The sequence below is a fragment of the Halictus rubicundus genome, chromosome 4 (genome assembly GCF_050948215.1).
Source record: "Halictus rubicundus isolate RS-2024b chromosome 4, iyHalRubi1_principal, whole genome shotgun sequence".
NCBI classification, from domain to species: Eukaryota; Metazoa; Arthropoda; class Insecta; order Hymenoptera; family Halictidae; genus Halictus; species Halictus rubicundus.
This window is the reverse complement of record NC_135152.1, coordinates 15,119,692-15,136,830: the sequence shown is the minus strand read 5'-3', so window position 1 is coordinate 15,136,830 and position 17,139 is coordinate 15,119,692. Positions and strand designations below refer to the sequence as shown.

The window sequence follows — 17,139 nt, the reverse complement described above, 5'->3', positions numbered from 1 at the left end:
CCAGTGCTACCAGACAATGTCTCTGTGGGGTTATGGCTAATACACATTTTTTTTTTAATTTTACATTAAATGAAACAAAAAAGCTAATTCTCTTCAGAGCCGATTTTGAAAAACTTTACTGATCGTTTTCATGTAAATTTTTGGTAGAATTAATTTTGATTGTCGATTTACATAATTATTCGATCTGCTTATGCATTCGACCTAGATCCGTTTTAATAGCAATCCATGATGCGGTGGTTGTGCGACTTAGACGTAGACGAGGGCAACGGTAGCTTTCATGGATTCATAAAACCTTCTTTAATGACACTGATCTCAGTATTCGACGAATTTGAATTTTTCATCAGGTTCGCAACTTTGAATAAACGCTTTCATTAAATCATCGCGAGCGAAATATCTAGTTGTCTAATATTTTCGATCGTAACTTGTAGTTCTCGCAAAAATGAATTTTGAAGAAAAACGCAGATTTTCAATTTCTATTTAGCTATACTGAGATAACGGTTACGTTAAGATAAATAATAGAACTAGAAAAATCTTAAATAACTTCTGGAAATATGACAGTCAATTTGGATGACCTTCTACAAATGTAAACTAGCAAATGTTTTTCAACAAAAGTGCTATGTAATGATGGCCTCGATTTTCGATTAACAATCGTTATAGGAAAAGCTGATGTTTCACACAGTATATGAATTATTTCACTTCAAACCATAATTTACTAATTTTAACATAAAGCATTTCGTTTCGTGTAGAATGTTTTCTTCAAGTAATATTTTGTTGGCAGTTATTGAAAGATCCAAATAATGTCTCTTTGTAAGATCCAAATAATGTCTCACCTTCCTATGGAGAATCACGTTAATTGCATTTCCTTTAGAAACACTGATGATAATTATACCTATATACTTTTACTAGTTATAAAAAGGTAAAGAAAAACCTCGTTGAATGATATTGCGTCATAATCTGGCAGCGAACCATAATATAGAAGATGTGATTTATATATATTTTGTCTCGGAAATACAAACCGGTTCTCTTTCAAGATTAGTATCATTTGTATACATAATTTTGGATCCAAGATATTAATAGTTAATACTTCATTCCTTCCTTTCATTAATCACCATTCAACATTCCGTTAACACTGAGTTTACGGTGCACTAAAAGTGACTATTTTACATTACTTTATCAAAATAACAAGAATATGTATACCCACAGAAATAAATTTATTGAATAATTCCTCATGAATGCATCTTTACAATTTCAATAATTATGAATTAAAAATATTAGAACCCGTCATTTTGACAGGTCCCGTAAGCCTAGCGTTAATGATGATTACACTATTGAGATGTTGTGTTAAACCAGACAAATATTTAATTACCCCATTTTTACATTGAACGGTTTATTTTAAATATATAACAAAAATGTTGTTTTGTTACAATGCTGAAACCTTGAAGCATTTTTCTGTTTTTTTTTTGTGTGTTCCACCTTTAGCCGCAAGAACGAATGAAGAACGGAAATTTTATCCGCCGAAATGGACTTTGTCACGACTTATGGCGTCCTATGGTTTCCTGGCATGGTTCCCTAAGCAATTGTGCTTCTATGCTATGTCCCAACGTTACAAAAGATAGGTGCAGTAATTTTTCATCGTTTGCGTCTTAATATTGGAACGACTGCAATCAACTGGACACCACAGAAGAAAGTTCTTATTCCGTGGCTTCGGATCCAGGTCAGCCAAACGCCTAGGGATCTCATTGTTCGGCCTTGAATGAATGGAAGACCTTGTCGTTCCTTAGCATTTCGGAAGTCCAACCAGTCCGAGGATTTCGAAAGTGTGGAAAGTATTTTGATTGTAACGTAAATACCATACATCGACGACCTTTTACCACCATTTTTCATGGTTTATGCTAATCGCTTTGACGCGTGTCGTCTGGGTTCAGTATTGGTGCTTCGAAAAAACAATGACGAAACTTTCGTGGATCGCGTACCGTCGTTTTAATTATTTTTTGACGCGATCAAGCAGGACGTCACGCGAATTGGATTACATTACCGCGTTTGCTTACTTCCTCACTATTGTTTGATGGCGAATGTTACTTTCATAAGTGATGTTGTTTTAATTACTTTTTGACGCAACCAAGCAGGATGTAACACGTGAATCAATTAATATTGATCTGTCCGTCTACGTCATCTGTGTCGATCAACACTGATATCGAATGATTACAATTGGGTAAGGGACCCAATTACTGTGGGGATACCAATTACTGTGCCTATATTAATTATACATATCTTTAAAGCATAATGAATATTAAAAATGAGATACTAAATTTTTATCATTAAAATCAGTTAATGTATGTTATAGATATGTCACTTCTTTGATATTCATTATGCCTTAAAAATAAGTAGAATTAATATAAGCACAGTGATTAGTAACCCCCACAGTAAGTGGGTCCCTTACCCTATATGTCCGATTTTTAGAAATAAATTTTCTTTTTTTGAAGACAAACTATGCTGTTTTTACGATAAAGGAATCCGTCAGCTCATAAAACGTTGGGAGGCAGTTCTAGAAAATGGTCGTGACTATATTGATTAATTGACTGCGGATCTTTATGCAAAGTAAAAATTGTCTTTGTTAATTGCGTTGTACAGGAGCTGCATAGACATTTATTTAGTACCGTATTCATCTTAATTAGTTGAAAACATGTAACAGTATTTTAAAATTCTTTAATCCTCGGACTCCTGCGAGTTCTAAGCCTATGCCGGAGTCATTTCTGACCCACACCGATATTTCACTACAGTTTTCTTTCGGTATAAGACGATTGCTCGGGACCGGCTTTCGTCATATTTCGGATGAAAAAGAAGAGGGAACTTTCTTATTTCGGAATAAAATTTCGTCCTATATCGGAATAAAATTGTACATATTAACGGTCGGTCGAGCTTATCCCCACCGCGACGGGTCACGAATGACTCCGACATAGCATACGGAGGGGTGCGTTTACTGATTTGAATTTGACTTACTCAATTTTGTTCTAAGTGCATAAAATTCGCAGTCTATTGATTCACAAAACTGTTACTTTACAATATTACCGTTGGTGTTTTATTTTCAAATCGGATACGAACTTTTGCAATCATTTAATATTTTATTCGAAAGCTATTCGTTGCAAATACAAATGGATATTATATTATGTTTTAAGCCATTATCATGTCGATGAATCATTGGGTGCTAAGTCGGAGCTGTAAGGTAAAAGGTTGAAAATTTTGCAACAAAATCACCGCAAATCTTGAGTCCGTGGTGAGTGCTGGATCTGATCCCGACTAAACGCTCCGCTCTACCGTGGATGTGGGATCTGATCCAGGCTAGAATTTAGTGTGGGGGCAGCACTATACTGGAAGCACAAAAACCCCAGGCGTGAGCTGTTTCATATCCTCTGTCATATTGAATCACAGGCGGTAGAATTTTTTAAAAGTGTGAAACAGTATCAAAAGTGTGTTGAAATTGTATTGAATTTTAGTACATGTTGATTTTATTTGCACATAACAAAATCGTATATCTTCTTTGTTTCGTATTTATTTCAAAGCGGTCCTAGTACATTTCCACCTTATCTTTGTCTTCCAATATTATGAAATAGTTGTTTTACTGACTATCATGCCACTGATATATATACTATCAGTATATATATATTTATCAGTGTATCATACGTAAGAAGAGGATACTATATCAGTCCTGCATCACAAACTTATTAAGTCTGTGCCTGTATTCTTTGGTCGGTAAAGCAGTCGGCTTGTGCGTCGTAAGTCAACACGGTGTTCGATCTATTCTTATACCTGTTCTACATTTTTATTTAATAAACAATAATTTATATTATCGATAGGTTTTCTTCGGAATACAATTTAATCCTTTTTCTTATTGCCGCAATACGATATTCATATAGATGGCACTACTCGTATACTTTTGGAGGGATAACGCGATTCAATATGGCGGCGATTGGTGTTGTGCGTTTGTGAACGTCAGGGTGAAAACCGGTGCATAGTACACGAATAATTGTGGTTAATATACCACAGGTTTACACAGACATTAAGTTGATTAAAATATTACTAATAATAATCACAAGTAGCTCTTTAGCTGATCAAAATGTCCAAGACAGATGAGAATGCAGACACAGGAGATACAGGAGATAATTCAAATGGATCGTCGGCGGAGACCACGTCGTCCCGTGGTGGTGACTTCGAAACGAAGCTCGAAACCGATCGAAGTAAACGTTTTGATTATTTACTGAAACAAACTGAAATATTCTCTCATTTCATGACAAACAATCAGAAGGACAAAGCTGGTAGTCCTCTAAAAATCAAGGCTGGCAGGCCCAGGAAGCAACAACCAGAGATTCCAGTGAAAACCGATTCTGGTGATCACAGGCACCGTAAAACCGAACAGGAAGAAGACGAAGAGTTATTGGCTGAAAGTAATGCTAGTGTAGCGCCTACTACGCGTTTTGAATCGTCGCCACACTATATCAAATCCGGTGAGTTACGAGACTATCAAATACGTGGTTTAAATTGGATGATATCCTTGTATGAACATGGTATCAATGGTATCTTGGCGGACGAGATGGGTCTCGGTAAAACTTTGCAGACTATTTCACTGCTTGGATATATGAAACACTTCAGAAGCATTCCTGGCCCCCACATAGTTATTGTCCCGAAGTCTACTCTGGCCAATTGGATGAATGAGTTCAAAAAATGGTGTCCTACCTTACGAGCAGTCTGCCTCATAGGAGATGCAGAAACTAGGAACACTTTCATTAGAGACGTTATGATGCCTGGAGAATGGGATGTTTGTGTAACGTCCTATGAGATGGTAATTAAAGAAAAGTCAGTATTTAAGAAGTTTAACTGGCGTTACATGGTGATCGATGAAGCTCATAGAATAAAGAATGAAAAATCAAAGTTGTCGGAGATCCTAAGAGAATTTAAGACGGCTAATCGACTTCTCTTGACTGGAACTCCTTTGCAAAATAATCTCCACGAATTGTGGTCATTGCTCAATTTTCTATTGCCAGATGTATTTAATAGTTCGGACGACTTCGACTCTTGGTTTAATACTAACAGTTTCTTAGGTGATAATTCATTAGTTGAGCGACTACATGCTGTTCTTCGACCATTCCTCTTAAGACGCTTAAAATCTGAAGTAGAGAAAGGACTAAAACCAAAAAAAGAAATCAAGGTGTACATTGGACTTAGTAAGATGCAAAGAGAATGGTACACAAAGGTGTTAATGAAAGATATAGACATTGTTAACGGCGCAGGAAAGATTGAAAAAATGCGGCTACAAAATATTTTGATGCAGCTACGCAAGTGTTGTAATCATCCATATTTGTTCGACGGTGCAGAACCTGGTCCCCCATACACGACTGACGAACATCTTGTTTATAACTGTGGTAAAATGGTAATTTTGGATAAGTTACTACCAAAATTGCAGCAACAGGAGTCTCGTGTTCTTATATTTAGTCAAATGACAAGAATGTTAGACATTTTAGAAGATTACTGCCACTGGAGATGTTTTCAATATTGTCGTTTAGATGGTAATACAGCGCATGAAGATAGACAGCGTCAAATTAATGAATATAATGCACCTGAAAGTGAGAAATTCATTTTCATGCTGTCAACACGTGCTGGTGGTTTAGGTATTAATTTAGCAACCGCAGACGTAGTTATTATTTATGATTCTGATTGGAATCCACAGATGGATTTACAAGCGATGGATCGAGCCCATCGTATAGGTCAACAGAAGCAAGTTCGTGTCTTCAGATTTATTACAGAGAACACTGTAGAAGAAAAGATTGTTGAGCGTGCTGAAGTTAAACTGCGGTTAGATAAGTTAGTCATACAACAAGGGCGATTAGTCGATGCGAAGCAAACAGCACTAAACAAAGATGAAATGTTGAACATGATCAGACACGGTGCGAATGAAGTGTTTGCATCAAAAGATAGCGCTATAACGGACGAGGATATAGACACAATTCTACAGAAAGGTGAAGCCAAGACAGAAGAAATGAAACAGAAGCTGGAAAGCTTAGGCGAATCTTCTCTCCGCAACTTCACTGTAGATGCACCAACAGATTCGGTGTACCAATTCGAAGGCGAGGATTACCGTGAAAAACAGAAGATCCTTGGTCTCGGCAACTGGATAGAACCACCCAAGCGAGAACGTAAAGCCAATTACGCAGTCGATGCATACTTCAGAGAAGCTCTTCGAGTATCAGAACCGAAAGCTCCCAAGGCACCTAGACCACCGAAACAGCCCATTGTTCAAGACTTCCAGTTCTTCCCGCCACGATTATTCGAGTTACTCGATCAAGAAATTTACTACTTCCGTCAAACCGTAGGCTACAAGGTTCCAAAAAATCCTGAACTGGGGTCTGACGCAGCCAGAATTCAGAAAGAGGAGCAACGTAAAATAGACGAGGCGCAACCGTTGTCCGATGAGGAAGTCGTCGAGAAAGAGAAACTTCTCACGCAAGGTTTCACGAACTGGACGAAAAGAGACTTCAATCAGTTCATAAAGGCGAACGAGAAGTACGGTCGCGATGATATAGAAAATATCGCCAAGGAAGTAGAGGGAAAAACTCCAGAAGAGGTCATGGAGTACTCGGCGGTGTTCTGGGAACGATGCCACGAGTTGCAGGACATCGATAGGGTGATGGCGCAAATTGAACGTGGAGAGGCGAAGATACAAAGGCGAGCTGGCATCAAGAAAGCCCTGGACGCGAAGATGGCCAGATACCGGGCTCCGTTCCATCAGTTGAGGATAGCTTATGGTACCAACAAGGGGAAGAACTACACTGAAGAGGAGGATCGGTTTCTCGTCTGTATGTTACACAAATTAGGCTTCGACAAAGAGAACGTGTACGAAGAGCTTCGGGCTACGGTCAGATCGGCACCACAATTCCGTTTCGATTGGTTCGTCAAGTCTCGCACCGCTTTGGAATTACAACGACGTTGCAATACCCTGATCACTTTAATAGAACGTGAAAACCAAGAGTTGGAGGAGCGAGAGAGGCAAGAGAGGCGAAAGAAGGGTGGCAGCATAGGAGCTAAACCGGCTTCAAAGAGGAAACAAGAGAACTTACCAGCGCCTCAGGACAAACCACGAAAAAAGAAGAAGTAAGAAGGAAATCGCGAATCATTCTCCCAATAGACCTTCTCAGAGAGTACGAACTTGATTGCAACGGGCACTCTCTATTTCTTTCGATTCTTTTCATCGTTCATTTTCCTTCCAAACATTAACAGTATCATCGGATAAGTTCAAGTGAACAGTATTTCATCGCATCTTTGCTCTTGCCCCCCATTCCCTTCGAATTTCAGTATACTTATGTTTCGCCCGATTATTTTCGACATTGTTCAAAGCCAAGGCTTTGCAAAACGTGAATAAATAGTGAACAGAGAGGAAGCTTATTTATTGATACTAAGGAGAACAACGGAATGACAGTAATTTTGAAAGGTTTGTGGGCGTAGTACTGAAAGACAGTGTTTTGTATTCATATACCGAGTGACCGATTTCATCTTAAAAAACGAATATATTATATTTTAAGAACTATCTAGAATCAAAGAATTGATTGCGAAACACTGAAAGATTCTCGAAGATAACTTGTATGTGTCCTTTTAAGTGGTGTTTAGTAAACCTTTTGCAACTGAAAAATTAATAAATGTGAACTGCACACAACGTGTTTCGTGTATTTACTATATTTTCTATCGTGCTTTTCTCTAACTTGACAAAATGTACGTTTTTGTAGATAAAAGGGCCACTCGGTATACAATCATGTCAAAGTAACGTTTTTTGGCTCTGTAAAACCGAAGCGATACTTTTTGATATACTTAATCATCAAAATCATGCTCGCTCCTACTAAGTATAAATCGCACTCAGACACAACATAAACGTACCTTGAATGAATTTTACACGTTAATACTTGTAATGCAATACTGCGTCAACGATTTTATTTATTTGTTACGACTTTTAAGGCATTGTAATTCGTTTTACGAATAAAATACCGTATGCCGCATCACATGTAGTATCTGTTAATACATTAGATTATAGTTCGTACAATATCAATTAGTCGTTCGAAGTCACAGACGCCTCGATATACTATTTAATAAATTTCACATTTTATTTAACAATGACAATTGATTTTGTATTAGCTATTGATCATTACCCTCGTTTGAAATTCAAAAGTAATAAAAGGGGATAAATTGCGAAAATCAATTATTTAAGAAAATAAACAAATCTACTCTTCTTTTTTTTTTTTGTATAGTTATATATTTATTGAATTTTAGAATCCTTAGCAATGAGCAAGGAAAAAATATAAATCGGGATACTTGTTTCTAAATCGAGTCTTAGCACGTAATTATTGATAATAATTATACATATATTATATATATTAAATATATAAATAGTGAATGTATTGCTCGATAGTTACAAAAGAAAAACCCGATCGCCCAAATTAAATCGAGAATGGATAGTTTTTGATTGGCAATAGGTATTCGCCATTTTTATAAGACGCAGAGAATCATGCAAAATGAATAAATATTCGTTATTACATTGGTCACATATTTTTCAGGTGTCTCCAGCCCCCTTGTAATGAATTCAGTAAAAAAAGTTGCATATACATTGATGTACACAGCAGATAATAACTGTAAATCTCATTTGAATTATTTCAGATTAAAAATTAGACTGAGGTTGTTTATGCAATGCATACATTTATAAAATAAAGATTTAAGAGCAAGATTTGCACAGAAAAATCGTTTCACTTCTTCTAGATCTGAATGATACATTTTATTCTGCATATTTTGCACATGCATATATTTTACACATATATTACATATGCTTTGTATAATTGCAAATACATATATGCACACATACTTTGCGAGCATTTGTACCCAATTTGTAAATATCCGTAAATGTTTTATACACTTTCTATAAAAACTTACAAATCTATAGATTATTATAACCTTTTCTTCAATTCGGACAATGCGCTAATAAGTATGAATTATTATAGATTTCAATAAATACAAAATATGTAGACTTCATTACAATATGCAAAATGTACAAAATTTGAAATTTGAAAAATAAACCAATATACATATAGCGGCTCACAAAAGTATTCGTGTACATTAAAGATTAAGTTTACTCAATTTAATTTTACTGGTCTTTTAATAATAACATATAATTAAAATAAGTTCATAATCATCGTAAGTTGTAACAATATAGCACAAAAATGTTTATAAAGAATTGAATAAATTTGATCCGTCTATACAAGAATTGTTGTATCCACTGTATGCAAAATTAATTCGAATATCCAAAATGTATCGAAATATGCAAGATAAATCTAAATTTGGAGAACACATTGGAAATTTCAGAATGTTTTTAATGTTTCTTTTTTTTTCATTTTGTTTGCAGAATGTTATTTGTTACTTGTAAATATATGTATTTATATTTTTCATTTTGATATATAAAAATTCTTTATCAATTATTATACGAATCGATAACAAAGGATGAAAGGAGTGTGAACGTATTTAAAAATTTATCTAAAGGTATCTAAAAATTTAGTTTAGTATATATAAGTGCATATATCTTGCATATCTTATACATGCATAAACACCTGCAGTCTAGCTACTTATAACATTTTGGCTGTCAGAGTGGAATGACAAGTGGTGACTGTTGGTTTATATGTATATATCCTAAATCACTCAGAAGATAACCCTAAGCTAACATTATTTCCGTCTTGTATTTCTTTAATGTAGTACTTGGTTACTATTCACAGAAATAAAATATCATCACTTACATATAAAAATAATACAGATTAAACTATGAATTTGCATAAATGCAAAAGTTACCGTGGCAAATTTTACTTACAATAGTGCAACTCCAAAAAGGATAGCAGAAATAAATTGATTTACTTCTTTTTTGTTCATATACAATTCCAGTTTTTTAATTGGCAATAATGCATCCCCTTTCTTGCAAGAAGAAAGTAATAAAGTTCCTTTAAGTTATGCTTTTGTTATAATTACCACATCTTTTAATGTGAATAATGAAAAAGAAACACAATTGTGCAGAATTATCATTTTGCTTTTGTATACATTGCAGCAGAAACATAGCAATTCAATGTAATTGAAGAAAACACTTTTGATCCTTACATCATATTAATGTCATGAAAAATAGATCCTGGACAAATCTAGAAAAGTAAAATAGAACTATTTATGTAATTTTTTTAATCACTTTGTAAGGCTCCGAAGTTCATTAATATCACCACGGGATATAATATTCTAATTATACACTTTGCATTTTGTATTATCAAGGTTGCCTAGAATAATGTTGCTCTCTATTAGCAATAAAATTTTGTAAGGTCGATTGATGTGAAACGATTTGCACCAAAGGTGAAGAATATGTACAAGAAAAATTTAATAAACAATATATTTTCCACTATTTGTATACACTCTTCTAACATGTGTATCCACAATTTCTCCATTTAGTTCTTAAAACATTGTGTTAATTACTATTTGACACTGCAACAGTGGAAAATATATCATTCGATTCTTCAATTTTTAAGAATTACTTCACATTAGTCTCAAATACGTCTACGAATAATGTATTATCAATCAGAATGAGTATATCTAAAATCTCACATTGTAAGTAAAAATAAAATGAGCCACAGAACTGTTGTCTTAATCAATAGCAATTATAGATTTTGATTTACATATGAAAGAAGTTACATATAAATATCATTTAACAAATATTAATTTTTATGCGATTATAAGTTCACACTCTTAAGAGTTACACATAACACATTAATATTGCTGATTAAAATGCACATATGTTACATTAAAGGATATACAGAAAATTCGCAGGAAACTAAAGTACTCTATTTCATGGTGATTACTTACTCTATTCTTTTTATTATACTTTTTTTTCGTTTTGTCTTTTAATTTTCTCTGTAATATATTTCTATCTTATTCTATTACACATACTTTCGGAAATCTTATAGTGATGTTGTTCCATCTAAAATTAATGGGCAACTGAATACACTTAATTTATTGTGAATACAAAAATTATAATTATTAAAAATAATATGACTTGTTTCTAGTTTATATAATCACTATGGCAAGGACCGGCCCAACTGTAAGTTATCTAAATGTATTTAAATAAATTGATTCTCCTTTTTGTTGAAAGAGTGTAGTCAAACAGGTAGAAAATATATGAAAGACCATAGACATTGTGCAAGCGAGTAAAATGAAATTCAATCAGAGACTAGTGACTGATTAGTATTACAATGGGCCCAAATAAAATATGAAAATTTATATTTCCAAGTAATTACAGCTTCCCTGTAAACAGTGGTCGGCAGTTTGCAACGATTATAACAATTTGGTGTTTTCTAACGATCGATTCATGGTCTACATACGCACTCTAGTATAATTATCGAGTGCATATCACTCAATACAAGGATGTTCTAATATTTTAATGATTATATCCGTCTACATTTCAAAGGTTGCAATAATAGCAATAACAGTACTAATACTGGTAAATTATATGGCGCGGTAAGCAATTTTATCTCATTTATATACCTAGTACATACATACATATGTATGTACTATATATTTTTTTTTTGCCTACCTAATATACGTATACTAAAATTTATTATCCGAAATCTACAATTTGATAATAAATTGCAATACCAAAAGATTTAGTATGCATACAGTTTACTTCAAATATAGAAACAATGTTTCTTTTTTCTTTTTTTTTTTTACAATCAACGTAGTATTAAACTTTTGGTGAATTCTGAGTATATAATGATTATATTCTATTATATTTTAGTGCGTTTGCAAGAGATTGATTATCTTGCAAGGATATTATATATCACTTATTATTTTACCATATTTAAATGCAATCTCATTACATATATTCTAAGGAAAAGAGAAGAAAGGAGGATTTTTCATCATTTGCTTTGACAGTGATCCAAAGCAATCAATTAAATTGTCTTACTGTTATATAAAATATAAACTTTTAAGCGACATAAAGAAATGCTAACATAGTTGTGGATATAATAATAACAATAATCCAACAATGAATTAATATATACTAATAAAAAAAAGAAACAAATGAAATGAGACATAGTAGGCTTAATAAATTATTAAAAAAAAGAAAAATGTATATTATTTTGATATTGAAGAAGGAAAGGATGAATAGGTATAAAAAAAAAACGTGAAGTAATCTAATTAATATTGCATAGAAAGTGCAAACTTTAAGTCAGAAGTCAGAGTTTGCATTAGTCAGCTTTTATACTATAAATAAACATTAAACTGCCATAAACTAATAGGAATTAGTTTCCTTACATTCGTTTATGTTGCGAGAACGTAATAAAATGATCTAAAGTCCGTATATGTTACATCATAAAATAAAATGTCCACTGTGATCGCTCAAACGATTATTTACAACATCGGTGTTGCAAAGAGTAATCCAAAACGATAACTGCGTACTTATAAAAAGTAAAAGTAAAGGAGAGAAAGTTTCAACGTAAATTAAATAGTATACGTTAACAGGTACTTATACTGCGATGTAATAATAGTCGCGGGCGTATCGTCGTTTAAACAAATTTCTGTTCCTCCGTGTACAATAAACGGCACTCTGCGCAGTTTGCGATTTTAAAAAAAAATGCTACGAATCTCTTGTATCAGTTCACATTAATAAGTAATATCACGCATAAAAAGAGGATACATCTCTATGATTGATTAATAGTGACTGGACGAGACGAATTCAGTCAGAAAAAGGAACAAAAGGGAGAATATATAGCGCAGCGCATAGAAATTCAACACCCTGTCTGTATTCCTCTACAAGCAAGATAAGAGAGAATCTAAGTGAAAGCTTTAATTTGAAATCAGATGCCTCCAAGGGGGTGGATCGGGGGGTGGAGGCAAAGGGACTGGTTACGGCCGGCAATGGCTTCTTTTCCTACCACCTTCGTTACCATCTTCCTCTTCGCCACCTCGTCTAACTTCTGTATACCGTTCACCTTTCACGCTCACAATCTTGTTTTCCAGATAACGCACTAATTTTTTCGGTTCCGTTTTCGGGGCGACCGGGCGATGCTCACGCGAATCATCGTCCCTGTCGACGTAACTATATCTTGCGATGATACGGGATTTCAGTTCCTCGTCGTTCAGTTTAGCCCTGTTGCGACCGTTTGGCTGCCACAAGATAATATCATTATTTTATACCGCTCAATTAATCCCTTGTACTACAAGTTATTTTACGGTTACAGTGATTAAAACTTCTTTGTCGTTCATAATTTTTTAGAAGGAGAAAGAAGTTTATAATTATTGTATGTCTATGTACGTATTCTCTAATCGCTATATATCGACAGCAACAAAGTAGAATTTTATTTTGGTTTATAGGAAATTAATAACATACATATTTAGTAGAACCTGTTCGGAATCTTCATTGCGAGTATGACTCGATGTAATAGGGCAAGGGGTTAATCATTAATAATAATTACCATCATTGCTACTACGTATCTCCACAGATTAGTTAGAAAATATTCGCAATAGAAGTTTTCATGCAAAAGTACATAATGATTCGAAAACGAAAACAGACTTGACAATAACAAGGATTATAAATCACATTATACTCAAATTCGATAACGAAAATATGTAAAATTAATATTTTGAACTTACTTTAATTGTCTTAATTTTATTTTGATAGAAAAAATCAAATCTAAACTTCGTTTGATGAAAAGAAAGGGCCAAAACATCGTAGCTATGAAAATCTATAATTTGTTCAGGGATTCATAAGTATATATACATTAATTCTCACATAGTTTACTTTACAAAAGTAAAAACAAATTACTCTATGATGATTTAAAAAGTTTTCCATAAAATTATATAATATGATACTTACTGTTACAAATGTTAAGTTACTAGCAATGCTTTGTCCTGCTTCTTGGCGATGCAGGGCAAGTTGAGCAGCCTCTGTAATATCACCACCAGCAACCGCCAAACAATGTCTAAGCTCTGCAGGACTTGCAGCTGGGAACATTTCTTGTAATAATGCTACTTGATGCCATGATGATTCCTAAATAAAAGAATAAATTAGTATTTGAAAATATACGTTTGTATTAGTAGATAGCACTTTTAAACAGTTAATTACTTAAAATTTTGCTAAAGAATCTTTTATATAATTTAAAAAGTTTGACAAATTGCTAAGACACACAAATAAAACTCACTTCTTGAAAATATTCTCCACTGGAATCACTTCCAGCATCACTTGTTTCGGAAAGATGATGTACTCTAATTCTCTGGGTGTCAGGCGGTAATAGTGCAGTCAGACTAAGTTGACTCAAAGGATCTTGAGGTTGGCAATTTTGATTTTCTTTACTCTCTTCCCGCAACTTACTTTCAACGTCCAACAACCACTTGGACACTGCTTCCTTTTCAATTTTAGAAAACTCAGGAAGACAAGCTGATACCATTTCACAAAGTCCGTCAACATCTAAGTCTTCCTCAAGCGCACTTTCTTCTACCATACTCACCACATAACCGAGAACGATATCATCTATTAAACTGAAAAAAAGTATTTTTCTCAGTTACAATCAAAATGAAAGCGCAATCATACATTTACTTTCATTCAAATATAGGTAAGAGATAGTGTTTACTTTCTGTTTACCTCAATTGGGCAGTAGGCACCTCTTTCCTCACAAAACTAAACAATGACTTCTTTACCAATTCTTCTTTCTCATCCATTGTGCGATTCATCCTAAAATAATCATTAAAAATAATCTAGTTATTTCATCCCCTCCATAACACTCTTTCTTTTAGAAAACAATATCATTACTATGGTTGAAAAACCTTGAAATTGAACATAAAAAGTGTATTAACTCTTATTGAATAATCCTGTCATAAAACAAAACTACTGAACAATAAGATTTGTTGTAAACATAATAAAAGTTTGACTTTACTCGAATATTATTAGTCATCAATAATAGGAATAAATTTCTATTTCACTTTCGTTAATTATTTCGTCAAAGCCTAATTTCATATAAATTATTTTTGTTTAAACATTTAAATATTCTATTTTATTAGGATTAAAACTGTATTTTAAAAAAAAATTCACATGTCAAACGAGCAAGTTAAAACATATATTTTAGCAATTTTAACTACAATAGAAATAATTGCTTCCTCAATCTACTAACTACTGATTGATTAAAACGCAGTCCTCGACTACGAAGTTGTTAAAACCGTTCAATTTACTACGCAATAAATTATTCACAATTGAAATTCAAAGGCGCGCCACGTCGATATGAAAATTTTGTTTCAGAAAATTACGGTTTTATAAGCCGAAATCATGGTTTAGTGGTTTGCATTCCAGTTAGGTTAAGAGAAATAAGGTAAAACGGAGTGCAAAAAGTCTTTAACGAGGTTCGGTTTAATGAAGAATTTAATAGGTTATTCGTTCTCTGTGAACGAAAAGAAATTATTCCCCATAACGTGCTAAAAAGTGGAAAATGCGAAAGAGGGGTGTATAACATAGAAATGGAAAAGGGACAAGGAGAAATTGACAGGAAAGGTGGTAGCAGCGCCGGTCATTTCCAGCACTGAACAATCCTGTTCATCAACGGGAACAAATCACTATCGCGGACCAACGTCAATGGATTTTACTATGAAACCGCAGACAAATACGCACCTGACTTTTTTTGCGCGTTCGAAGTCCTCGGACCGTGGATATGGCTGAAAACTGATAAAAATTTCGTATACAAACAACGTTCCTCGCCTTGACAGTTCGTCAAGAGGAGGGATGAAGATAACGTGGCGCCATCAGAGTTTGCGACCCACTTCGGAATCAAATCAGCAATTTCTACAACAAAATTATATTCCTTATTTACAGAAAAGCAAATGTATATATTTGTTTAGACAGTTCTGCAATATATATTTGCACATACGTACATTATATTACGTCAAAAGAATCGTAGGCGTTGAACTTGGATCGTTATGGCAGTATCGATAATATGTAACCCTAAAATATTTGACGTACAAATATCTATTTGTGTACAGTAGAAATTGCATTTTGAGAGTGTATCATGCTGAATGAAAAGGTGTACAGGGTGTCCCAAAAATTTTGGAGTCCGTTGAAGGGGGTGATTCTATGAAACTTTTTCCTTGGCAAAAATATCATAAGCGGTTTCGTTTTCGAGTTATTAATGAGAAACACGGGCCAACCAGAGCGCGGCAGCAGCTAATGGATTCCGTTGCTGTCCCGCCGTGCTCGAATCGTGACCAAGAGAAGGGGCAGCAATTTATTTAAATAAAACTCGCATACCCAACCATAAGCGCACTTGCTGCTTCGAATTCTCTTATAAGACCGAACAATAATTGCACACATGCTGACTCGATCATGTGTAGATTCAAATTATTATCGCACGCGGCAGTGTGTACTCGTAACAGTGTGGATCCATAGAAAATTATGAAAATGTTTTAAACATTTAGGCGGACGTGTTTTAGAACAGAACCATGTCCTGACACACACTGACACGAGCTACTTTGTACACTTTCCCAATATAAATAATTGAATGTTGTAAAGAATGGGGTAGAATATACAATCTAAATGTTCTATTACGTTTGAAGATTATTATTTTCTTTTGAATGATTAAAATAAGACCAACATATTTTGCTATACATTACTGTAGCAATTTATTTATAAGACATAATTTCACATGTTACAATGTACACATACTTTCCAATCATACATGTATTTTTACAGTAAACGTAGTTTCGTAGCTAGCTTCGATTTTTAGTACGTGTCATATGCGTAGAGAGTTACTTTCACACAATTTGTATGAATGAATTCGAAGAAAATTGCGCATATAACTTTTTCCCGAAAGAAATTTACCGAATTATCTAGAAACCTAAAGTTGGAATTACAGTACAGTAGATGTCAGGTCAATGTGTCGTCGGTTTATATTTCGATAGATCGTCTTTGTAATCTTATCTAATAATAACAGAGGTTCGCGACTAATATATAAATGCATCAATTTTTCATTGATTCAATAATATGTTACGCATCAAAAACACAAGATGAAAATTACAAAACTTTTTACATGATCCATAAATACTATTGTT

At 33.9% G+C, this 17,139-nt stretch overlaps 3 protein-coding genes across 4 annotated transcripts in view; 1 reads left to right on the top strand and 2 right to left on the bottom strand.

Annotated features, from left to right (window-relative positions):
* The window catches only part of LOC143353574 (putative fatty acyl-CoA reductase CG5065), a 170,181-nt gene that overhangs the window by 36,338 nt on the left and 116,704 nt on the right, over nt 1-17,139 (bottom strand). The window lies entirely within an intron of this gene.
* On the top strand, nt 3,729-8,039 carry Iswi (nucleosome-remodeling ATPase imitation SWI). The gene has a single exon (XM_076786967.1). The coding sequence runs from the start codon at nt 4,115-4,117 to the stop codon at nt 7,145-7,147; it is 3,033 nt and encodes a 1,010-aa protein (XP_076643082.1). The 5' UTR covers nt 3,729-4,114; the 3' UTR covers nt 7,148-8,039.
* On the bottom strand, nt 12,680-16,068 carry LOC143353557 (CUE domain-containing protein 2-A). 2 transcript variants are annotated; one of them, XM_076786968.1, is made up of 5 exons: nt 15,707-15,864; nt 14,690-14,779; nt 14,250-14,586; nt 13,925-14,098; nt 12,680-13,215 (listed from the first exon to the last, which is right to left on the bottom strand). In XM_076786968.1, the coding sequence occupies exons 2-5, from the start codon at nt 14,776-14,778 to the stop codon at nt 12,955-12,957; spliced, it is 861 nt and encodes a 286-aa protein (XP_076643083.1). In that variant the 5' UTR covers nt 14,779; nt 15,707-15,864; the 3' UTR covers nt 12,680-12,954. The 2 variants fall into 2 exon arrangements, with proteins under 2 accessions (XP_076643083.1, XP_076643084.1); XM_076786969.1 differs by lacking the exon at nt 12,680-13,215 and adding an exon at nt 13,359-13,793 and having other exon boundaries at nt 15,707-16,068.

Coding starts and splice junctions, on each gene's coding strand:
- Iswi (XM_076786967.1), top strand. CDS start 4,115: ATGTCCAAGACAGATGAGAATGCAGACACAGGAGATACAGGAGATAAT.
- LOC143353557 (XM_076786968.1), bottom strand. CDS start 14,778: ATGAATCGCACAATGGATGAGAAAGAAGAATTGGTAAAGAAGTCATTG. Junction 14,587..14,689: donor GTGCCTACTGCCCAATTGAG/GTAAACAGAAAG, acceptor ACTTTTTTTCAG/TTTAATAGATGATATCGTTC. Junction 13,216..13,924: donor GTAACTTAACATTTGTAACA/GTAAGTATCATA, acceptor ATCTTGTGGCAG/CCAAACGGTCGCAACAGGGC.